Source organism: Carassius auratus, chromosome 38 (genome assembly GCF_003368295.1).
Source record: "Carassius auratus strain Wakin chromosome 38, ASM336829v1, whole genome shotgun sequence".
In the NCBI taxonomy this organism is placed as follows: Eukaryota; Metazoa; Chordata; class Actinopteri; order Cypriniformes; family Cyprinidae; genus Carassius; species Carassius auratus.
This window is the reverse complement of record NC_039280.1, coordinates 19,930,009-19,954,131: the sequence shown is the minus strand read 5'-3', so window position 1 is coordinate 19,954,131 and position 24,123 is coordinate 19,930,009. Positions and strand designations below refer to the sequence as shown.

The 24,123-nt window shown below is 40.1% G+C and overlaps 1 protein-coding gene across 4 annotated transcripts in view; it reads left to right on the top strand.

The window, feature by feature from the left end:
• The window catches only part of LOC113057323 (zinc finger SWIM domain-containing protein 8-like), a 40,593-nt gene extending 21,864 nt beyond the window's left edge, over nucleotides 1-18,729 (top strand). The window contains exons 8-26 of one of the 4 annotated variants that reach the window (XM_026224668.1): nucleotides 4-205; nucleotides 748-923; nucleotides 1,049-2,216; nucleotides 3,294-3,425; nucleotides 3,518-3,697; nucleotides 3,982-4,165; nucleotides 4,259-4,357; nucleotides 4,488-4,612; nucleotides 5,073-5,361; nucleotides 5,485-5,637; nucleotides 5,886-6,108; nucleotides 6,282-6,571; nucleotides 10,805-11,028; nucleotides 11,152-11,643; nucleotides 12,001-12,181; nucleotides 13,531-13,701; nucleotides 14,038-14,157; nucleotides 15,651-15,829; nucleotides 17,197-18,729. In XM_026224668.1, the coding sequence (XP_026080453.1) occupies nucleotides 4-205; nucleotides 748-923; nucleotides 1,049-2,216; nucleotides 3,294-3,425; nucleotides 3,518-3,697; nucleotides 3,982-4,165; nucleotides 4,259-4,357; nucleotides 4,488-4,612; nucleotides 5,073-5,361; nucleotides 5,485-5,637; nucleotides 5,886-6,108; nucleotides 6,282-6,571; nucleotides 10,805-11,028; nucleotides 11,152-11,643; nucleotides 12,001-12,181; nucleotides 13,531-13,701; nucleotides 14,038-14,157; nucleotides 15,651-15,829; nucleotides 17,197-17,400 (4,792 nt within the window). In that variant the 3' untranslated portion in view covers nucleotides 17,401-18,729. Of the gene's footprint in view, nucleotides 1-3; nucleotides 206-747; nucleotides 924-1,048; nucleotides 2,217-3,293; nucleotides 3,426-3,517; nucleotides 3,698-3,981; nucleotides 4,166-4,258; nucleotides 4,358-4,487; nucleotides 4,613-5,072; nucleotides 5,362-5,484; nucleotides 5,638-5,885; nucleotides 6,109-6,281; nucleotides 6,572-10,804; nucleotides 11,029-11,151; nucleotides 11,644-11,940; nucleotides 12,182-13,530; nucleotides 13,702-13,783; nucleotides 13,881-14,037; nucleotides 14,158-15,650; nucleotides 15,830-17,196 lie in introns of those variants that run through there. The other 3 variants (XM_026224667.1, XR_003277800.1, XM_026224669.1) reach the window with 3 other exon arrangements.
• Nucleotides 18,730-24,123: the final 5,394 nt, after the last annotated feature.

Sequence of the window (24,123 nt, the reverse complement as noted above, 5' to 3'; positions counted from 1 at the left end):
CAGTGATGTGAACTCCATGTACCTGTCATCCACTGAGCCTCCGGCAGCTGCTGAATGGGCTTGTTTGCTCAGGCCCCTGCGAGGTAGAGAGCCAGAGGGCATCTGGAACCTTCTGTCCATCGTCAGAGAGATGTTTAAGAGGAGAGACAGCAACGCTGCGCCTCTGTTAGAAATCCTCACTGAACAGTGTCTCACCCATGAACAGGTACAAACCTGACTCGGCCACACTTCTCACACCGGGGTGACAGATTCATGTGTTAAAAATTGCATCATCCTGATGCAAAAACCCTCCACATTTGTGCCTGCATTTAAATAATAGCAGATTCATAGGAATATGTACAGCCAAACACCTTAAGAGTCAGACTTACTATCAGCTCGCGCTAGCGCAAACCCTCATTTGGGGTTAAAAACACATTGGGAAATTAGTGCTGAAAAGGTGTGGACACAGTTATTTTCCCTTTCGATCTGTGAATTTATGGGAAGAATATTAATTTCTTGCATACAGGCTTATTTTGGGGAAATTATATAATATCCTTTTATGAAATATATTCTAGTATATTTAGTATGGTATGTAAAAATTTTTGCTTTTTGCAAATTTTTAAATAATGTATAGTCTCAATCCATATGTTTTTTTTTTTGTTTTTTTTATTAGACTCAGTTTTATTTTTGACTGTATCTGATTAATATTTCTTTGGATAATCTGACTTCTGTTCTGTAAGTCTACTGCTCTCTCTGTATTTCCTCCAGATCATTGGCTGGTGGTATAGTGTGAGGACTTCCGCCTCTCACAGCAGTGCTAGTGGGCACACAGGTCGCAGTAATGGCCAGACAGAGGTTGCAGCACATGCATGTGCCAGCATGTGTGATGAAATGGTTGTCTTATGGAGACTGGCAGTACTAGACCCCACCATGAGTCCCCAGAGGTGAGCTCTAAAGGCTCTAAAGAACTTGTGATTCATATTTGATCTATAATACTTAGAGTTTGGCTGTGTTTGTCAACACTTGGGAAAGGTAATGTTCTTTCGCTTGTCTCGTTGTGACTCTTCAGGCGTTTGGAAGTGGCTGCCCAGCTAAAGCAGTGGCATCTGAAGGTAATCGAGATTGTGAAACGGGGGCAGCACCGCAAGTCTCTTGACAAACTCTTCCAGGGCTTCAAACCAGCTGTGGAGTGCTGCTACTTCAACTGGGAAGTGGCCTACCCTTTACCTGGCATCACCTATTGCAATGCAGACAAGAAAAATGCCTCATTTTGTTGGGCCAGGATGGTGCAGCAGCAGAGGGGTGCTAAAGCTGGGACCAGTGGGGAACCAGGAGAAGGAGCTCGCTGTGGAACGTCAGAAGGTACTTCCTCTGAACACAAGTCACGGAGCAACTCCCATCTTTCCCAGCAGGAGGTGGCTGTCCGCCCTAAGGAGACCATTGTGTGCAAGAGGAAAGGAATGGTTTGTGTAGGTGGAAGGGTCTCTCTCCCGCTTCAGGAGGGAGGTAAAGGCAATTATAAAGCTAGTAGCTCCTCCCCATCAGCTGGTAGTAAGGCCAAGCTTACACAGAGCAACAAGGGTTCGTGTGGAAGTTCGAGTGGTGTCAGCGGGAAGCACCCCAGCGCTAAACGGCGCACTAGCAGTGAGGATAGCTCTCTAGAACCTGATATGGCAGAGCTGAGTCTGGACGATGGCTCCAGCCTGGCACTTGGAGCGGAGGCATCGAACACCTTTGACTTCCTTCCTCCTCCGCCAGAGATGCTGCCATCACCCAGCCCTCTTCTCCGAGAGCCACTCAAATACAGTGGTTCTGCTTCAAAAGAGCGTGCTTTTGAGACAAAACGTGTGCTGCCCTCTGCTGCTGATGCCCATGCCTGCTCCATCGCAGCTCCAGTAGTGGCAGCTATGGAGAAAGAGGTGGAAGTGGAGGCAGATCTGGATGAGAACGGAGGAGAAGAAGACCCCGTAGATGATACTCGGCCCTCTGCACCGATCCCCAGCAAGGATCAGCAGGGACGCAGAGAGGGAGATGGGAGCGGGGCTTCAGGGGCCTCAGGACCTCAAGCAGCTGAGGCAGCAGGAGCAGATGCTGTGGGTGAAGATGACTATCAAGCTTATTACCTTAGTGCTGCATCAGAAGAGGGAGCTGATAGAGGGGTTGCAGATGGCAACCATGAGGAAGAGCCTGACATCTTTGCTGGGATTAAACCTCTGGAGCAGGAGGGCAGGATGGAGGTGAGGATTTTTTTTTTGTGTGTGCTGAATTTGAATTTATTTATTTGAAACTAATTTTTTTGTGCTCCATTTGGTGACACAGGTGGTCTATTGTTTGCGTTAATTCAGCAAATGATTTGTATAATGTTTCTATGAAAGGATGAGATGTAGGGATATGTTGCGATTTAATTGCTAATGCTTTTATCACCGTATACGGTATTATCATGATATTGAAATTTAGTTTTAAAAAAGTGGTCATAAGCTGCAACTTTCGATTTTAACAACGTATTATTAAATATTGGAATACCTAAGATTAATGAATGTTCAGAAGAATTTTTAATTGGCAGTTTAACTAATTAATTAACTAATGAAGCCCTAATGTAAAGTGTGATTGAACAAATAAAGAATCAAAACACTTTCAAACAATATCTAGGGCATGTTGTAGTCCAGATTAAAATGAAAAAGAAAATTTGAAAATAAATAGGCTCTTTAGTCTAAATATTTAAACACCTGGTACTGTGATGAACACCATAGTGAATACACACATCTGAATGGCTATTTAAAATGGTTTAATTATGTTTTAGAAAGTAGTGCAGCTGCTTTATTTATGGGGTTTTCAGGGTAAGGGCTGCATTTTCTGCAGTTTAGCGCCATCTGCTGTCAGAGAGTGAATGTGCTTTCATGTGTTCCCTCATGTGCTTGTTTACATCAGAGAGCACACACGTCTTTCAGGCAGCATACAGCAGTGTTGTGCATTTGACCAGTTGATTGAAAATTCTTCTTAAAATGCATTCCAAATTCGGAATAATTTGTAATATATAGTTATTCACGATATTTAGAAGTGCCCACGATAACAATATCATGCATATTCATTAGCGTGATATGCATTACTGAATACCTGCACATGTCTTATGAGATGTAGTGACTCAATTTGAGGATGGTTGTTTTATCATGTAGATTTTTATGACTATGTACACAGTTGTAAAAATACATAAAATAATGACTGGTGTTGCAAAAAGTTTAAATTTTTCTTCTTTTCTTCAGATTTAATTGCACTGAATGTTAAATGATTTTCATTGGTATAATGGTGTGTTGCAGATACTGTTTGCCTGTGCGGAGGCTCTCTATGCTCATGGCTATAGTAATGAAGCATGCCGATTGGCTGTTGAACTTGCTCGAGATCTGCTGTCTAACCCTCCTGACTTGAAGGTGGAGCAGCCGCAGACAAAGGTACCAAAACAGACTTTTCCAGTGTTTTCCCACAGGTTTTACTTGTGACATCATTCTAGTGCTCACCTTTGATCTCTCCCTTTCTTGTCTAGGGTAAAAAGAGTAAAGTGTCAACCACTAAACAGACGCAGGTGGCCACTTACGCCTTGTCTAAAGTAGCCTTCCTGCTGACTGTGTTGAGTGAGAGGCTTGAGCTCCATAACCTGGCATTCAACACTGGCATGTTCTCTCTGGAGCTCCAGAGACCACCAGCTTCTACTAAAGCTCTGGAGGTAAAGCAGAAATTACATTCATCCTATAAACCTGGTGATCTGCTAGTATGACAATTTAGTGTCTTGTTGGGGATGTGACTAGTTTGACAGATATAGGAAGTCTGTAATATAATATCATTTACATTAGCAAATGGGACACAAGTTGGAGAGAGTTTAGCCAGATTCACACTTTGAAACTGACAACAAACTAAAAATGCATTGTAATGTTTTGATTCCTTGTTTTAAATGTGACCAGTGTTGCATTTTCAGTGCCGTTATTCTGAGCTACTGTGCCCTTGTGTTAGGTGAAGCTGGCATATCAGGAGTCAGAGGTGGTGGCCCTGCTGAAGAAGATTCCTCTGGGTCTTGTTGAAATGACTTCCATAAGGGACCGAGCAGAGCAGCTCCGTGATGGAAACTTCTGTGACTATCGACCGGTTTTACCTCTCATGCTGGCAAGCTTCATATTTGATGTACTGTGCACCCCTGGTAAGTCCCACATCTACCTGTTCCCATAATTTTGAAGAAGCAGTTTAAAAATCCCTGTGCTTATTTTTATTTTTTTTTACCTGCTTGTTGCAGTGGTCTCTCCCACGGGCTCTCGACCTCCTAGCCGGAACCGTAACAATGAAATGCCTGGTGATGAGGAACTGGGATTTGAGGCAGCTGTAGCAGCTCTTGGTAATAATCAGTTAAAGTAAAAAAAAAAACACAACCATCCAGCACTGATGTGTTTTGTTTAGGATATTCTCCTTCTTTCTGTGTTTCAATTGTCCCTCATTTTCTCGTCTTTTTCTGTCTGATTTTTAAGGTATGAAGACAACAGTCAGTGAGGCAGAGCATCCTCTGCTATGTGAAGGCACACGGAGAGAGAAAGGAGACCTGGCTCTAGCACTGATGATCACTTATAAAGATGACCAATCAAAGCTTAAAAAGGCAAGTGTTTGAAGTTATTCATTTAATATACATAAGCTACAGTTACAGTCTTCTGAAGTAAAGTGATGGCATAGTTTAAGGAATTTACTTGAGTGCAAACTACCATTCAAAAGGTTGAGGATGATACGATGTCTCAAGCTTACCAAGGCTAATAAATCAGCAACACTGAAATATGATTACAACTTAAAATGACATTTTTATATTTGAATATATTTTAACATTATATTTATTCCTGTGATGGCAATGGTGTATTTTCATCTCCAGTCTTCAGTGTCAGAAATCTTTCTAATATGCTGATTTGTTGCTGAAGATTAGATAAAAAGACTGAATACATTTTCTTACTGACTTTTATGTACATGATTTCTTCATGTTATCTATCCCTTTGAGACCATGCAAACTCATGTTGGGAGTCTTAGCAATGATCTCAAAACTATTGATGTTTGATGTTATCCTTGTGTAGATTCTGGACAAGCTCCTGGATCGTGAGAGCCAGACCCACAAGCCGCAAACTCTGAGCTCATTTTACTCGAGCAAACCAGCCACCAGCAGCCAAAAGAGCCCGTCTAAACATGCCACCCATGGTGCTAGCGGAGCCACGGGAGGAGTGTCAAAGCACACCACTTCAGCAACATCAGCTGCTGTGCAGGGCGTGACTGGAGGGGGAGCCGCGGGACAGCAGGGCAGTTTGGTGGGGGGTGGAGTTCAGAGCACGGTGACAGGAGAGGGCATCGCTGACAACAGAGATCAAGGTGAACAACATCCACCAAAGAATCAGGGGGAGATCCACCGCTGAAATGTTATTGTCTTGGGTCCTCGTAGAGTTTGAGTGACCCAGTTTAATTTTATCTCTCTCATACTTCTTGTTTTGACAGAGGGTGCGCAGTCGACCTCCTGTGAGCAGCAGAGCGAAGCTGCGCCCTTCAAGCCCGAGGGCACTGTGCCCAGTCGTCTGGCACTGGGGGGCCGTGGGGCGTACGGCACACGCTGCTGGGGATCACCTGTACGGCAGAAAAAGAAACACACCGGTGAGAGACACTGGGGCAGAAGAGAACATTTGAAGCAACACCTGTGGTGTTTAAATTAGTCACGAGGTTAAAAATCACTGCAAAAACTCATAGGAATTAACTTATCCGCTAGCTTTTTAAAATAATTTTAGCATGCTTCCAAATATAATATTATAATATTTCATGTACATGACTAATTTATTTACTTTATTATTTTTAACTGTGCATAAAGAAATTTGAGAGTCTGAGATGGTCATGTGTTTTCTCAGGCATGGCAAGCATTGACAGCAGTGCTCCAGAGACCACCTCAGACAGCTCTCCTACCCTCAGTCGACGTCCACTGCGAGGTGGTTGGACAGCTGCTTCCTGGGGGAGAGGCCAGGACAGTGACAGCATTAGCAGCTCTTCCTCTGATTCACTTGGCTCATCGTCATCTAGCGGCTCACGCAGAGCTGGAGGAGGAGCCAGAGCCAAGAGTACTGACACCAGCAGGTGAGACAAACCTATGCCCTTTTTACCCTCATCTTTTGAGGATTTGGGCTCATTTTTGGGGGGCTTATTCATTAGTATGTCTTTTTGAGCCCTCAGCAAACAATCTCTTATTCAGTAGATTCTCTGATCCTCTATGTCTACAGTTTGTCAGACATTACCTCTTTCTCTCTTAGGTATAAAGGCCGCCGGCCTGAATGCCACGCTCCACACGTGCCCAACCAGCCATCTGAGGCAGCAGCCCATTTTTACTTTGAGCTGGCCAAGACTGTGTTGATTAAAGCTGGTGGAAACAGCTCCACCTCCATTTTCACTCAACCCTCTGCCAGCGGAGGCCATCAAGGGCCCCACCGCAACCTGCATCTGTGTGCCTTTGAAATTGGCCTGTATGCCCTCGGCCTGCATAATTTTGTCTCTCCAAACTGGCTGTCAAGGACATATTCCTCACATGTATCCTGGATTACAGGTGAGAGATAGTTGTTTAATCTGCAGGGATCACAAACTTCAACATGATTTATGAGTATCCCCTTGAAATGCAAATGTAATCTTTAAAATTCATAAACCTGGTTTCAGAGTATCAAATCAGAATGAAAGAGTACTATAGTACTGTCCTTCAGTATATCAGAGATAGATAGAGAGAGAGAGATAGATAGATAGATAGATAGATAGATAAAATATTTATTTGATACCCTGCTGATTTTGTAAGTTGGTCCACTTATAAAGAAATGGCCTGTAATTTTGAAGGTAGGTTTATTTTAATGTATATAAATATAATATCAAAGAACAACAACAACAACAAAAAAAACAATATATAAAGGTTAGAGATTGATTTGCATTTCATTGAGTGAAATAAGTATTTGATTCCCTACCAACAAGCAAGGATTCTGGCTCCCCCATATTGGTTATGTGCCCATGTGTAACACAGATTAGTCCTGTCACTTTAAGAAGTTACTCCTAATGTCAGATGGTTAGGTGTATAAGACACCTGTCCACACAATCTGTATCTTCCATTTCAACCTCTCCCACCACCATGAGCAAGACCAAAGAGCTGTCAAATGATTTCAGAGACAAGACTGTAGATCTGCAAACGGCTTGAATGGGCTACGAGACCATCGGCAAGAAGCTTAGTGAGGAGGAGACAACTGTAGGTGCGATTATTCAGAAATGGAAGAAATACAAAACAACCAACAAATAGCATCGGTCTGGAGCTCCGTGCAAGATCTTGCTTCATGTGGTAAGGATGATCATGAGAAAGGTGAGGGATCAGCCCCGAACTACACGGGAGGAGCTTGTTAATGATCTTGAGGCAGTTGGGACCACAGTCACCTAGAAAACCATTGGTGTAACACTATGCAACAACTGAAATCCTGCAGTGGCCACAAGGTCCTACAGCGGCTGCAGTCACAGGAGTGGCTCAAGAACATCACATCAAGGTCATGGAGTGGCCTGGCCAGTCTCCAGACCTCAATTCTATAGAAAATCTGTGGAGGGAGCTGAAACTGTGCAAACCTGGTGCCCAACTACAAAAAACATCTTACCTCTGTGCTTGCCAACAAGGATTTCTGCACCAAGTACGAAGTCATGTTTTGCTTGGGGATCAAATACTTACTTCACAAATGCAAATCAATTTCTAACCTTTATATAATGTTTTTTTTTTCGGATTTTTATTTTATTAATATTGTCTCTATATGTTAAACCTACCATACAAATTTGTTTCTTTGTAAGTGGGCAAACTTACAAAATCAGCAGGAGATTGATAGATATATGTGACCCCGGGTCAGTGTGTGAGTGTGTATAATTTTTATAGTGAGAGCGATAGATGGATAGATATGGGTAATAATTAGGGGTGTTCCAATTGATCGGCTAACGATCACAATCAGCCGATAATCATTTTGGGATGATTGATCAGAGTTCTCCAAAAAGGCAGATCTCACAAAACTGATCTCAATCTGATGGTGCGCCTGCCGTGAGAAGTTTGGCATGACATGCAGGAGCACCATCTCAGTCTCTGTCCAGCGCAGCTGAAATAATTATAATGCTTTACATGAGGTACAATTCGCATTTCTTCATTAAATAACGATGATTAAGTATGATTAAGTAATTAGAAGCTTCTGTGAGACATAATTTCAGAAACAGCATGAATGAATCACCGCATGATCTCTTTCTCTCTCAAAATTCAAATGGCTTCAAATCACATCGCGTCTGCACTAGAAGCGAGCTGCATGCTGCGAAGTCGACACAGAAATTGTCCCTTACTTGTCACACAGAAATTGTCACTAAAGTTTATAAATATCATTTTTTTCTTTTTTAATTCTTGTTTAAACCATTCAAAGCCCATGCGCTTTCCTGAAGACCGTGCGCTCATGCACACTTGCAGTGCATATGTGGTGTGTGTTTTTTCCACGCTCATGTTAATGGATTAAAGCATTTACCCTGCACACACGGTTGTGGTCTGGCAGTGCATCTAGAAGCGGCGCATCTGCAGAGATGGTTTCCTCACTACGCCTTTTTTTTTGTTGCGCCTCACATGCAGAATTAAAGTAAAAGTCAATGCACATACATTGACTTATAAATGTATTTATTACACCATAAATGCATATAATTAAAGTCTGACGTGTTTCACAGCCAACACATAGGCTAGGTTTAAAGGTAAAGATAACTTTTACTTTTCCTTTAAAGTTCTTTATGAACTGCGATATTGGTTGTAATAAAGCCTTAAATGCAAAAGAAAAGGCAGTAGAGCTAACTGTTTCTGTCAGTGTTAAGTTTGAATTTAGAATGTTTGTGATAACCTAAGAAAAGTAGTGTAAATTTTTGTTTTAAATGTTTTCAACTTAATATATAAATCTAAAAGTAAATGCAAAAGTAAAAAGCATTGAATAACCGATGAAAGATTGTATTACTTTACTGTATATAAAGAATCACAATGTTGAAAAAGCATTTTAAGTAACAATGTTTGGATTTATAATAAAAATAATGGATAAATGTTGTGTTTGTGGTAAACAGCCCTGGATCAGTTGCAGACTGATTCGTGCTGCTTCTGTACCACACATTAGAGTCCTGCACGGGTTCGGATACCCGCAAATTTGGCTGAAACGGGTGAAAAATATCCAACTGTGTCGGTTACGGGTGCGGGTCGGGTCGGACACGGGGGAAACACGGGTCTAAACACGGGTTCAGTCACGTGCAAACATAAAAATAGGCCTATGTTCCACTTTTTAAAAAAATCACATCTGTGCGAACAGCTGCATGAGTCATTAGTTAACAGATGTAAAATGTGTTTGATTTAAGCCTGTTTCAAAATTTGTATCATAAAATTATATTGCGCATACAGCTCAACTAATGTGATCACTAAAAAGGTGTTTAAACAACAATACACTTCCACTTGATGATTCACTCTTTTGTTGTTCTGTTTTGTTTCAGGATCAAAAATACAACAAATGAAAGCATTTATCTGTATTTCCAACAGATGAGAACTATGCATATACATTCATAAATCAGTCAATTTTGTATTTTATTATGAGATTTTATACTAATGTGATCAGTGACTCAAGCACTGATGGACCAAAGAGCACGTATTTCGACATTTGCAGTAAAAATTTGAAATATAAATTCTCAGAAAATGCATTTAATACCAATATATTGAAACGTCTGTTTATATAGCCTACTCCATTAATAAAGGAGTCCAGACATATGAAAAATATCAGTCCACATGCGTTTTATATGAGGGAAATAGACATGCATGCCTGCGTGACACAAAAAATATTTAACTTTTAGGTAGCAAAATATTTTTTAGTAATTCTTTCAATTACACTAAGGTTATTGGCTACATTATCTGCTATATATTTGCTTCTTATTTATTAAATATGGGCAATTGATTGATAAAACATTGATCAAAATTAAGATAAAATGTATTCAAAAATGAATATCTTTTAAAAAGAGTTTTCCATAAATAACTTCTGAATGACCTGGCAATAAAATAAAAAAAAAGTGTGTCTAATGTGATTGGCTAAACTGATTTGATTGCGGGTGCGGGTCGGGTCGGGTGCGGATTTTAATTAGTGCTGCTGTCGGAAAACGGGTCGGGTGCGGTTTTAAGCACTGTGGGTACGGACGGGTGCGGATTTACAAAATCGGACCCGTGCAGCTCTCTGCCACACATGGACTACATACGCACTGCAAACAGCTCACAAAATTAGGTTTGTGCTGTGTTAGCTATTGTGCAACAATTACACGATTTGTAAAAACAAAAATACAGTGATCATACATTTAGGTGAGAGAGATATATATTTGAAAAAATGGCCACCTCCACCCCTCAAATAAAAAATAAAAAAATCCTAACAAGTCACCTAAGAGAGGCCCTTAATAAATGTCTACAAATCTTTATTGGATCATCACTATAAATTATTGTACATGATAAAAAGAAGGCTTTAAAAAGATCTGCATCGGTGATCGGATCAGCAGATACTGCTTTCTGTGATCGGCCTCAAAATCCTGATCGAAGCACCCTAGTAGAAATCGGTTTAGATGAATTGATATATATGGATCGATGGATATATACTGGTTGATAGATATATATGGATGCAGAGATGTTGGATGTATAAGATAGATAGATAATGAAGTTAATACAGTATGCTAGAATATAAGTGGGCAAACCTGCCTTCTGTTTGGTTTTAAATTCTTGTGTCTTTTTTCATAGGCCAGGCTATGGAGATTGGGAGTGCTGCCCTCAACATCCTGGTGGAATGCTGGGATGGGCACCTCACACCTCCGGAGGTGGCGTCACTCGCAGACCGTGCATCACGAGCACGGGATCCCAATATGGTGCGTGCTGCGGCAGAGCTAGCCTTGAGCTGCTTGCCTCATGCTCACGCCCTCAATCCCAACGAGATTCAGAGAGCCCTGGTGCAGTGCAAGGAGCAGGTATCGTCCAACTCAGCCTTCTTTCATTGTACATCATTATCTGCACATTTTTACTCTTAATAATATCAGAATCATCTGCTTGTTGCCTTTAAAGAACATTTTTCTGTCTTGTTCTCTCTTCAGGATAATCTGATGCTGGAGAAGGCTTGCATGGCAGTTGAGGAGGCTGCAAAGGGAGGCGGTGTTTATCCGGAGGTCTTGTTTGAGGTGGCTCACCAGTGGTATTGGCTGTATGAGCAAACAGTGGGTGGAGGCTCTGGGGCCCAGCGAGAGGGGTCTGGCCGCTGTGGGGCCAATGGTGGAGTCAGAAGAACGCCACCCGAGGGAATCTGTGGTATCCTGGATAACACGGGTGTCTTGGACTCTTCAGGTGTAGCAGCTGTAACTACAACAGTGACTGCAGCCGCTGTAGTTCCTGTCATTTCTGTCGGCTCCACCATCTACCAGTCACACGCGCTGCCGGGCTCAGCCATGGCACACACACAAGGCCTGCATCCCTACACCACCATCCAAACCCATCTGCCCACCGTCTGCACCCCGCAGTATTTGGGTCACCCCCTTCAGCACGTTCCCCGTCCTGCTGTCTTCCCTGTGTCTGGGGCCGCCTACCCACAAGTATGAGCTCTCTTTCTTTCTTTGTGATATGATTTATGGGTTTCAGTTATCTGTGCTTAGCATTTTTATCTCGGCCTGTAATTTAATTGGTCTGCATTTAACTGAAGGTGATAAATACTAAATTTAAGCACTAGAGCAGACTCTTACTTGGCAGTCAGTGATGCATAGTGCCACATTCCTGGCAGAATATGAATGGAGAGAGACCCCTGACAGTTTGTTTATATGTCTATGATGATCTGTACAGCTATTCCCTTGGATTAACTTTATTTTGTGGCTTTTGTAATTTTTCAACGGCAGGTATATGACTCGAGGAAGACGTATCATCCAGGTTTTAAGAGCGTCTGTTTGTCTTCTCAGGGAATGCACCCTGCTTTTATTGGTGCTCAGTACCCATTTTCTGTGGCTACTGGCCCTCATCCTCCAATGGCAGCGACTGCTGTCACTTTCCCTGGAGTCCCAGTGCCGTCCATGACTCAGATCGCTGTCCACCCATACCATACCACAGAGGCAGCCCTGCCTCTTAGCACTACTGTGGCAGGTAAGGACGACAAGTTAGATTTGATTCCAACTTAACATGAAGACACATTTTTGGGCATATCAAACGTTATTTAGATGAATGCTGAATAAATGCAAGGTTTTTCACATTTGCAGCAATTTGCCAGAAATGAGAATAGTACTGTCATCTGATGTATTTAAAATATTTATACTTGCATGAGTCAAATCAGGCCTTTTAAATAGCAGTTTTTTTCCCATGTAAGGGTGGTTCTTCACAGTGGGTGCCATGTTGAGATAATATGATCAACTCAGATCTAATTTGTTCTCAGAAAGCCCTGTTTTGAGTAGAGTTGAGGGGGGAATAACAGTTCATTAGTCTTCATCTTTTTTTTGAGATTTGGTTTCAATACACAAACATATAAAACTACTGGATTATTTTCCACAGACTGCGATGTTTTTTTTTCAGTTCTTAAAAAAATAATTATCACAGTTTTTAATATTATTTTTTTAATCATTTATTCATTGTAAGACTGTCTTACGTTACCTAATTTTGGAAAAGTAGTTAACTGCTATGCTGTGTGAGTATTTCTAATACAACGGCTGTAGGAGTGATGACAAATCCATGTAATTGGTTGTATTTTTTTAACAATGTTCTAACAAAAGAATATTCAATTTGATGGATATTTGATGTTTTGTTAATAGCTCATTCATAAGGAATGTAAATGACCTCTGTGTATTTGCTTTTTCAAAATGACAGTACAGCCCTAAAAAAGGCACCAAGCAATAACCCACCACCAGAAAAAAAGGCTTTAGTGTGGATTTTGTATTAACAGTTTAAGAGACTTGATGTCTCAATTATCTGGGCATGACAGAATAATCAGGAATTGTTTTAGAATTGGGTTGTCACTCCAAATTGGATCTAATTGTGAGATGCCCAAGATTCCCACTCCTAATTATCAGACACTTTCAGTTGTGGAGTAATATTTATGAATGACAGATATAACATGTACAAATATTACATTTTCTAGCAGAAGATCTCAACCAAAGTGACTTAAAATGAGATGCCAAATGGATTATTTTAAATCACTTTCAGAAAGGTAGATTATTAAACCAGCTAAAGCAGAGGTGAAGTGCAGAAAGAAGAGATATTTGTGTTTGCAAAGCTCTACAAAGGCACGGATAACAAAAAAATCACACCTCTAGCTGTGAATACAAAATTCAAGGCCAGTGAAATGATTTAGTGCACCTTTAGTCCAGTGCAGACAAAAGTTTGTTACTGTCCTTACAGGTCCACCAGAGATCGTTGGGAAGCAAAACTATTAGACAGTTTGCAAATTCAAAGACAAACACATGAAACCTCCTCTCACCCTTTTTTTATTTTTTGCCCGGCAGGAGGAATACACTCAGGCGCCACCATCCAGGCCATTCAGGGGGCTTCTCTTCCTGGACTCTCGCCCCAGCCCGCCCCACTGGTCAGCACACCCTTCCCTGTGGAAGACGAGCAGCACAGTCAGCCAGTCAGCCAGCAGGGCCTGCACTACCTCCACTCGGCCTACAGAGTCGGTAAGGACGCCTGATTTCTAATTACATAGAACCTTTAGGGCATGGCTTGCCTGTCCTTATGTTGCTGTTTTGCACCCATTAGGATCCATCTGGTCCTGAATTGTGGTGATTAATTATCAAGAGAGGTGAGGGAGAGATCGGTTGAGTCCATGTTGCAGGACTGACAAAGAACTCTCACAGTGAGAAATATTAATAAAGGCATGATTTCAGTTTTATGAGTACTCATAAATCCTGGAGAGTAGGACGTTGGGTGCATGTGTCAGTTCAGTACATGATACAGTACAGTGTCAAACAGAACAAGAGTGTTGATGGTGAAATCTTCCTGTCCTCATTTAGGCATGCTGGCCTTGGAGATGTTGGGAAGGAGGGCCCACAACGATCATCCAAACAACTTTTCCCGTAGCCCCCCGTACACCGAAGACGTCAAGTGGCTGTTGGGCCTGGCTGCTCGTCTTGGTATGCCCACATATCTTTGTAATATGTCTTCTAGGAAAAACAAGTCCATTTTCTGTTACCTGTTGTAATAGCTGGAAGTAGACTGTAAATGATATGTTGGCAGTTTACCTTACCTTCAGCAGAGAAGAGAGGAGAGGTGGTTCTACAGCGAGTCTCCAGCTGAGTTATTGACATCCTGATGTCTTTCCTCTTACTCTGAGCTTTATCCCATGCTGATCACAGCATGCTGCCAGTTTTCATGGGCCTAAATGTTACAATTGAAAAAATGTAGAAGTAGGCTGTTTTGCCATGTTCAGGTTAGGCTTTTTATGAAATGGCTAGTTTGTTTCTTGATGCTTTCCTAATGGTCCCCAATGGAGTTGAAGAATATCTTAAGACGATGGTAATGACATGGACCTTTACAATGGTGAAGCAAACGCACACCTCTGGAGTCGGTGCCAGTTAAGAGAAGAAACTTTAAGAAAAATGATTACTGCTCATTCATTTAAGTATAAACTTTCTTTTAATATCAACTATTCAGCATGAGAGCCTTCATCAGGATGACAGAATATTCCCCCTTTTGCTCCAGATTCTCCTCTTGCTGTAGTCTGGAACATAACAAACACAAACAAGGGTGGTGAAACATCCAATTTGCTTTTTAACACTAAATGTCAGCACACTTAAATTGCAACTTGACAAATAAAATTACAGGGCTGTTGATTGATGATAAAATGTAATGGCATGATGCTTTCAATTCCATGATGAACTAAATAACAGGCCTTTGTGTAATTATTAAGTTAAGCACATCTTCATTTATAACATTTATTTTGCATTGCAATGGAGAGAATATTATTGAATTTTATATAATGTAACACTTTTAGCCCACAGCCTTCAGTCAGGTTTTAATTTTGGCCCTTTGTAGTAAATACCTTGGGCCCTTCTGTTCTATATTTTCTCAAACTGCATCAAAATGCATGGGACATGCAAAGCTAATACAACAATATAAGGTTTATTATATTCTAAAACATCTTACCTCGCATTTTACGGATGTAATCTATAAAGATGCAGTCCTCCACAGTTGTTTGCATTAACATTTCTACCACTTGATGTTTAACTTACGGGTGATATTTTCTTGCTGGGCTTCGATAATAATTACATTGCACCATACAAAGAATGCTAATTACTTTACCACTATAAAAATGGGTATGAATTCTGAATAAATTATTCATAAAGATGGTCTTTATCGAGGTGTTATGCTGCAGCTCTGATCCCAAGATATTCTGTCTTGGACTTATAGGCTCATTGTATTTTATACATGTGGGGAAAAAGGAAAATTTAAACAGAAAAGGCAATGCACTGGTGTGCTAAAAAAAGAATGGTTGAAATGGTTGTATATTAGCATTGCTTTTTGCACTGGTTTAAATGATAATCAGAATCATAAATTTGTATAAAATTTTAGAACACAATGTATTACTGATTAATTTCAAAATGTTTCCTTATTCCTCTCTCCTCAGGTGTGAACCACGTGTACCAGTTTTGCATGGGGGCAGCGAAAGGTGTTCTTAGTCCGTTTGTCCTTCAGGAGATCATTATGGAGGCTCTGCAGAGGTTAAATCCTGCACATATCCACGCACACCTCCGCACTCCTGCCTTCCACCAGCTCGTGCAGCGCTGCCAGCAGGCCTACTTACAGGTACAGACTCACAAATCCCCAAGATTCAGCCTGGGAAACTAATCACGCTGACATTATTACTAATAACATCCCTAATTAGACAAAATGCAGAAATAAATCCGTTCCCTGATGATGCCCGACGATCCACCAGAAGCAACATGCATTCTTCCACTGACAGAAGCGGTTAAAATTACACTCGAGCACATGAGATCATCCGTCACAGCTGACATTTTTGTATTGAATGCAGTGCAGCAATTTCAAAAAGTTAGTTTTCATATTCGTTAGACTAAGTTTCAAGTTTCAAGGAGAGAATTTGAGTAGGGTTTTAGAGCATTCGAGTGGTGCCGAGGCTGGATTGTGACGGCATTGTCGCCCACGCTGAATATAAATTGTACATGAACAATTCTGGAGTTTTAAAGCTAGAGAGGGAAGCCAGCGTCTGTTCACAGGATGGAGCATACTGATGAGAGGGCATCAAACGCACTGTGACAGCCCAAAGCCAAGAGCGCACACATGCTATCTCTCCCTCTCACACACAGACACGCTCTTGCAGTTACCTGCTAGGCTTTATTTTGCGGTTCAAGTTGTTGCATGGGCAAACGACGCACATGTCTGCGCAAGTGGCAGCTCTCATAGTGGCCTTACATTTTAAAATGCCCAGATCAAGGGGAGACTACCATATGTCTGCCAGTGTAAATCTTTGCAAATGAATGTTGGGTAAATGTGAAAGGGAGACAGTGCCAGCTCCAATCCACTCTCTCCATGCGTGGATAATGAGATGAGGGACCGAGAGGCTGTACTCGAGTAGAAACCTACCCGGACTGTCACTGAGTCATTTCGTACGTCGCTGGTGGGACATGCACTCCATATGCTGCATGTCCCTATAAAAATCCAGGGACATGACGCTTCATAACCTGTTTACATTTGATTAAAATGGGTTCAGGTTAGTGCCATCCAATAGTAAGAATATTTATGTATTTTTCATGTCGCACATGTTTAACCACAGCGAGATCGGAAAGGCATGACTGTAATGAAATGTTGTTGAACGATAAGGAAGCGCATATAGAAACTAAACTGAACTCCCAGAACAAAGCGCCATGTATTATTTGTTTATTTATTAAATATTCTTGTATGTTCTTCAACTTGCAAACTAAATGCAGTTTATCCGGGCAACAGTTTTGTGAGCAAACGCAAAAGCATTAACCATTTGTCCGCCTATATTACATTTTCTCCATCTCTGTCCCTTTTACATGCTCTGTTTCAATCAGAAACGTGACATTATTAACGGCTTGCTAACTGCAATTCATAGTTGGCATGACATGGCATTTTCATGGTACATTTTACATGTGGCTCTGATGGTCCTACCGGTCTTTCTATGTTTTTTCCAGTACATCCACCATAGGCTGATCCATCTGACTCCTGCCGACTACGACGACTTTGTGAACATCATCCGAAGTGCCCGCGGGGCGTTTTGCCTGACACCAGTTGGCATGATGCAGTTCAACGATGTGCTGCAGAACCTGAAGAGGGGCAAACAGACTAAAGAACTGTGGCAGCGGATCTCGTTGGAGATGGCCACTTTCTCACCCTGACTGCTCTAGAGACCAGCGGGGACCGAGCCGCCCAATCTCCTGCAGCTATCTTCCCCACACACCGCTAACACAGCTCAATCCCACACGCAGCACTCTCCGTTCCCCTCCAGAGGAAGTGTAGCCATGATGACTTCCTGAACAAGCCCACCCACATGACCGAACATTTAGTCCTTCAGGCCCTGAAGTCATGAGAAAGTGGTGCAGAGATACTGGGGCGAGTGATTACTCCAGTCAGTGGGTCCCTCCTTCGTTAAGTTGTGGCTCTCAGTGTTGTGTCTGATCGTGTTTTTGTTCTCATTTTTTGATTTTTTTCGGTGTGTTCAGTCTAGTAACTTAATGGCTATCTATGTTTTTTCTGTGTCCTAACATCTTTCATTCACTGATTTCTATGCTTTGCAATCCCAGAGTTCATTTAGATGGTTAATACAGGGACAGAGGTTCTCACTTGCTATGTTGATGTTTGGTTCAGGTTTAAACAAAACCACTAAATGTCAAGACTCGTACTGCAACATTCCTCTACCCTGGAGAACAGAGCCTCCATCGGCCTTTAAGGATTTCATCGTTGGATAGTGGATGGCATTGTAAACACGAGGGGAATAAAAACACAACTTTGTTAAAAGAATAAAAGAGACCTTTATTATGAAACAATAGTCAAAGTACGGGTGAGGATTCTTCAATGTTTTGTTTTTAGTATTTTGTATAGTGTGGTGTGGAATGGAAGAGTTTTGTTACTGACTGCTCTGCGAGTTCCTTTTTCCGGTCAGATGTTGGTGGTGGCTTGAGTGCTGGGACAGAGAGGTCTGGCTGGACCAGATTACACGGCTTTACACAGCTTGACATCAGCCGTGACTTCAGTCAAAAACAATTCGGGCTTCCCGTCATTTAAATTGGGTTCTTTTAGAATTGAATCCCAGCTGTTTCCGATACCGTTAATAGGCTTTGGTATCTGTGCAATTGAATATTTTTGAGGTTTAGTCGAACCACACAATCTCGTATTTTCTGTTCTCAATTTAAAATGGGTTAACTGCTCCCCTCTGACTAACTTTAGTTGAGTGGTCTATAAATGTCACTGCCAGATTCCCGTGTTTCCAGCTTCGGCCCCAGCTTGGAACTCGCTAGTGGAGCGTGACTGAGTAGAAAATGTACTGTGATATTTTTGTATTCTTCAAGTGTAGCTTGGTTGGGAAAAAACAAACAAAAAATCTATATAAATATATAAACTGTGCTGATTGCAAGAGGATGTAATTAGAATAAATTCGGAAAAGAGAAAAACTAAACTGGAACAAAGCAATATTAGTTTACTTAATAAAGATCAATCAAAACACTAAAGGTGTTTATCTGTGTGTATTTATGTTCTTCTAACTATTATATACACCAAAAGTTTGGGGTTGGTCCTCTTATGCTTAACGCGGCTGCATTTAATTAATAATAAAAAAGTAAAAACTGCAGTATTATTTAATATAATGTTATTATGAAATATTTTTTGACACTTGTTTTCTATTTTGATGCAAAGCTTAATTTTTAGCATCATTAGTCCAGTCTTCAAGGTCACATGATCCTTCAGAAATCATTTGATACGCTGATTTGGTGCGCATTCTTGAAAACAGCTGTGCTGATTAATATTTGTGGGGATTACTTTTTAAATATAAGTATTTTGTAAATTTGTCTTACATGTCACTTTTGATATCTTTGCTAAATAAATGTTTTCTTTTTTTTTCCTCTGTCGCTGACCCCAAAAGTTTGAACAGTAGTTTGTATCGTTAGTGGGATGACCAGATCTGATAAAATTCACACGTGTTAGAAATGCACCTCATTAAAACTCACCTTGACTTGCTGCAGAGAATCCAGCATTGTACCGAGGGGATTCCATCGCCTGGGGGCGCTAGAAGATTAATTATCGAAAATGCAGAAATGTGGTCTGTCGGGGATTCCGGTTGGTTTACATGACATTCACACACTGACATTCTTTGCTTATTCAGTCACGAAGTCGGTTTTGGTGCCAAAAAACACTTGTGAATGATATATGTAGAAGTAGTGTTAACGTATACATTTACGTTTAAAGTAAACCGTGTGCTCAAACCACTTTACAGAAAGTTCAGGTAGGATGCACTTTAAAAACACGAATATGTAAAGATAATACACGATAATCTCACACAGGTCCTTGTTTGGGCCCCTACCTGAAAAAAAAAATAAAACCTGCTTAGAGGTGTACTGTGTTGGAAACAAGCCTTTCGAATTTGACTACAGTGCGGGGATTTTAATTCAACAAATGTATCCATTAAAGTATCTTAACACATGTATTTTGTTCTAATAACTCCAATTTGTCAATTGAAACATTTTAAAACGTTCAACTTAAGCTTCACTTTAAAAAAAATACTTTCAGCTGGTGTCATGTGAAATTGTGAGTAACGGGAGGCTCCCCCCATCTGAGGGATTGATTTGGTTCGTTCCAGAGTTTTCGGTAGGTAGAGCGTCTCGAGCCAACGGCAGCATCACAGCCGAGTGAAGATGGCGGATCAGAGAGTGATGCTGTCAACGAGAGTTTGAGTTCATCTCTCATTTTTAAACTTGTGAAATCTTTGCGGATCCCTTACGGATAGCTGTATCAAAGAAAACTGTATCGGTGAGTCATGTTTTGTGTTTTCTTCAAAACAAGCGCGATTTTGCCTCTTCAGAACTGCAGAGATGCTACGGCTAGCCGCGCTAACCTCGTTCTGAGGAAAATCACAGGAGCGACTTCTCAACGTGTTCTTATTTAAAAACAATTTTAGTTTTCAAAAACACTGCTATATTTTAAAAACAGTGACGTTTACCTCTCTCCAAGTTCAGCTGTTTGTATAAAGACCTCGTCTAGCCGCTGTAGAGACTGTTTGAGCCGCGGTGGAGTTGAGTTTTACAGTTTAGTGGAAGTTTGGAATAGTTAGTGATTTTTATCTACATATCCAGCAAGTGTTTATGTAAAGCTAGTATATATACACATGCACAAATCAGCGCTTTCTTGCTCTTTACACAGCCTTAATGTGCAGAAACAGGATCAAAGTGTGTGTGAGCATATGTAAGTTAAGTCTGAGTTTCATAGCAGCTGGGACAAAAGCAAAGCGGGGTGCTTGTTGCTATTAAATACATCTGTTTATGTAAGACTTTATGGGCAGATTGAGTCTGCATTGGCACCTTCACGCAGTCCATAGAAAATCCGAGCTGCTCTGCAAGCTTATGCCATAGAGACTCGTTTTGGGCAGTAATGAATTTTGCATGGGTTTCAGTCAATGCTCTTTTCTCTTTTAAAGGTGAGGCGAGAATATCTCATGTGTCAGCCTGCAGTTACACAGCTGTGTTGCTTTTGAAAATCTCTTTAAAATGATAATTCAGTACGTGTTGCTCTAGCTGGACGTTAACAGAATATGCTCTTGGATTTGTAGTACTATGTACTGTCTGGGTGTTTTTATTTGTGTGCCTGCATGACGGGTTGTTCAGGTATTTTTAAACAAGGTTGGATCTTGTTGACGTATACATTTTTTATGACCAAGATTTTAGTTCAAAATGTATGTGTATATGTGTAATTAAACTTTAATTAACATGTAGTAATCTTTTTAGGATTTTTTTTTAAACTGCATAAATATTTGCTGTTTTTCTAATGCTGTGAATGCTCGTTACGTGAGAATTTTCGTCATGCAGTTTAAAGCTACTTTGCATGTATAACGTGTCATAGGACGTGTCTCAGCTTTCCAAAACAACCCTTTGTGCAGCATATATAACCAGTATGTATCATGTGATTGACTTTTTGAATATTGAACTATAAGGAAAGTGTTTAAAAAATATTTAGAATTTTTATGTACGTTTAATAATCAAAAAATTGATAACAAATGAAATGTATTCCAGTAAGTGATTCAGTGATACTCAATTAGTCATCAAACTTAACACACTCCTTGGCTTGTCCTATTTTGCCTGCAAGGAATCTTGAGACATTTTTATGAATGATCCTATTTTCTTTGTCCTGAGGCAATTTTGGATTGAAAACTCGTAGATCAAGTAGTCAAGCTTTTTTATAACCATTATGTTTCTTAAGCATTTATTTTTGTTTCGTAATATGTAATAATTCTGTGTAATGCTAATTATGCTTGTTGAATATTGACTTGTAAGAAAAATGAAGTTCATTTATATTATGCAAGTTTTAATTATTAATATCAGTCATTTTTAATGATTATTGAGATTGGATAACATGTGAAACTTATCTCATTGACTTGTGATCGACTTGGATTATCAAATTGCTTTCAAATTTAACACAAGCTTTGGCTTGTTCTTTTTTGCACACGTAATATTTGGAGATATTTTTATTAATGATCATACAATTATTTTCTCCATCTTGACGCCTTCTTTAAATATTAAATTGAAGTCTCACAGATAAAGTAGTTTAATAATAGCTGTAAAAAGCTTGATTTTAGACTTGTGTCTCTTGAGCTTTTGTTTTGTCCTCGTTTCTCTTTCTATTTCCTGTGCAGACTACTGTGGTGTAAAAGTTTTAAAACAGGACAAATATATGTCATGATGTCATCCGTAACTCAGTTCGCTCTGTCCCCAAATCTATGACCCAATTAGCATTGAATTGTGGGTTGAAGATGAGTTTGGTTCTGTCCCAAGGACGCTATAAAAGTCTGAGATAATTTGCAAATGAGTGTTGGGCCTGGGGTGGCTCTCATGCTTTTTTTTTTTTTTTTTGGTGTAATGGAAAATGGGACAAGATTTGGATTATGTTTCAATAGAGCTGTAGAAGAACCCTGAATCCCATTAGATTAATGACTTCAAATGACCAGGCTCTTTTCTTTAGCCTCATCTCTCTAAAGCTGGTATTAATTTCACTCCTTTATCTTAATTGCATGCATATAGTATTACTCGCTCACTAGTTCAGAATGACCTTTGGAATGACTGTTTAACGTAACGTGCATCCTAGGTCTGTAACTTTGTAATAGCATGAATGTATTGTCATGTTAGTTGTGTCCATGAAATGCCCCCTTTTTTGCATAGATAATGCAAACATGCTTTTTTTTTTTTTTTTTTGCTGCAGTGCAGTCCACTGAGTTTACTGTCATTTTCCACTAAAGAACAGAACAGAATATAGGGGATCTGATTTTTTTCAGTCCATTTAATCTTCAGGGAGCTGAGTCAGGTCCTGTGCAGCACTGGGAAATCAGAGAGATGTCGACACGGAGGGGATTCTGCAGCTTGATCGAGCCATGCAATGAAGGAAGCACTCCAGGAATGCTTGAGGAGATGAAGAGTTCTTCTCCAAACCAATAGTCATGAGGACAGAAAAAGTAATAATAGCAATGACACCACTAGTAATAATATGAATCATCTAATATATATATATATTTTTTCCGAACTGATTGTGTTAAAAGAAGTGTTTCAGTGCTGGAATGAAATTAACTGAGGCCACAGTACACTCCAGTACACTGTAAAAATGATGTTTAAAGTAAATCAAAAGGACTTTTCACACTTTTTTGTTAGCCCTGGGTCATTTTAAACACTGAATTAACTTATAGGTTATCTTGTTTCATGTTTCATGCTGCTTATACACCCTAAAAAACCCGGGTTAAATTGAACCCAATTTGTTTGTTGTTTTTTCAACCCAAGGACTTGGTAAATATAAGACAAAACATTTTATTGGTTTCATTTTACCCAGCAGATGGGTTGATTCATTTTTATATTCATATTTGAAAAATGACATATATCGGCTGAAATATTGGCCTTGGTGATATAGCCAAAATATACTGCAACTGCCTCCATAACCTGCCCATAAAAAACAGTAAACAGTCTGAGGACAAATTTTAACATCCAAAGTATTTGTAATCTGTATCTTTATGAATAAAATTGTTTATTTTAATTCAAAGCATCAGGCTTTTCTATCATTAGACAGATGCAAGCGAAACTCATTTAGGTGTTTCACATCACGCACCTGTATGTTGTTTTGCATAAAACTGAAAGATATACAGCAGTTATGATTTTATAGATGAAATAAAATCTGCACAAACCTGTATGTATTTTACTGAAGACATGCATCATTTGCAATTAGAACTTCTCTGTCTGAAGAGTATGCAAAATCCTAGTGATAAATGACTGACCCAGGATCTGAGTAACACAAAAACAACCCAAACATTGTTTGGACTATAAATGTAAGAATAAAACGGTCTCCACTTCATTTAATTTGATGGTGAAACGACTGCTTATGTTGAGGGGTGTTTTAGTGACTGACCAAGGGACACATCATCTAGCCATGACATTAGGTATATAACGACTAACCGCGAGCCGATTGAAAATTGATTTAAATGTGACGATTCAAATTTGATGAGATGCTAAATGAATCGCGATTCATTTAGGTGAAAGGGTTTATTTGAATGTATGTCTGAGAGGAACTTACTGTCTTTAAAAGAGTTTAGATGGTAGTTTTTCTTTTCATCTTGCCTCTGTATAATGCATATTAAAGTTCAAAATGCAGCGCTGCTTCGTTTACAGGAAACCAAGGAAATGTTTTAATGCCACCTGCTGCCAGAGAATGAATCTGCGTCTCATTCAGCTCGTCTGCTATTTCATGCAGATATTTTTATATATGGTTTCACAAAACTGAAGCCAAACAATTCGGTTTTTGTTTCAGAATTATACAATCTACTTTAAATTAAAAACTGCTCATGTTCGTATATTTGTTTGGATCATGATTAAAATGCAGTG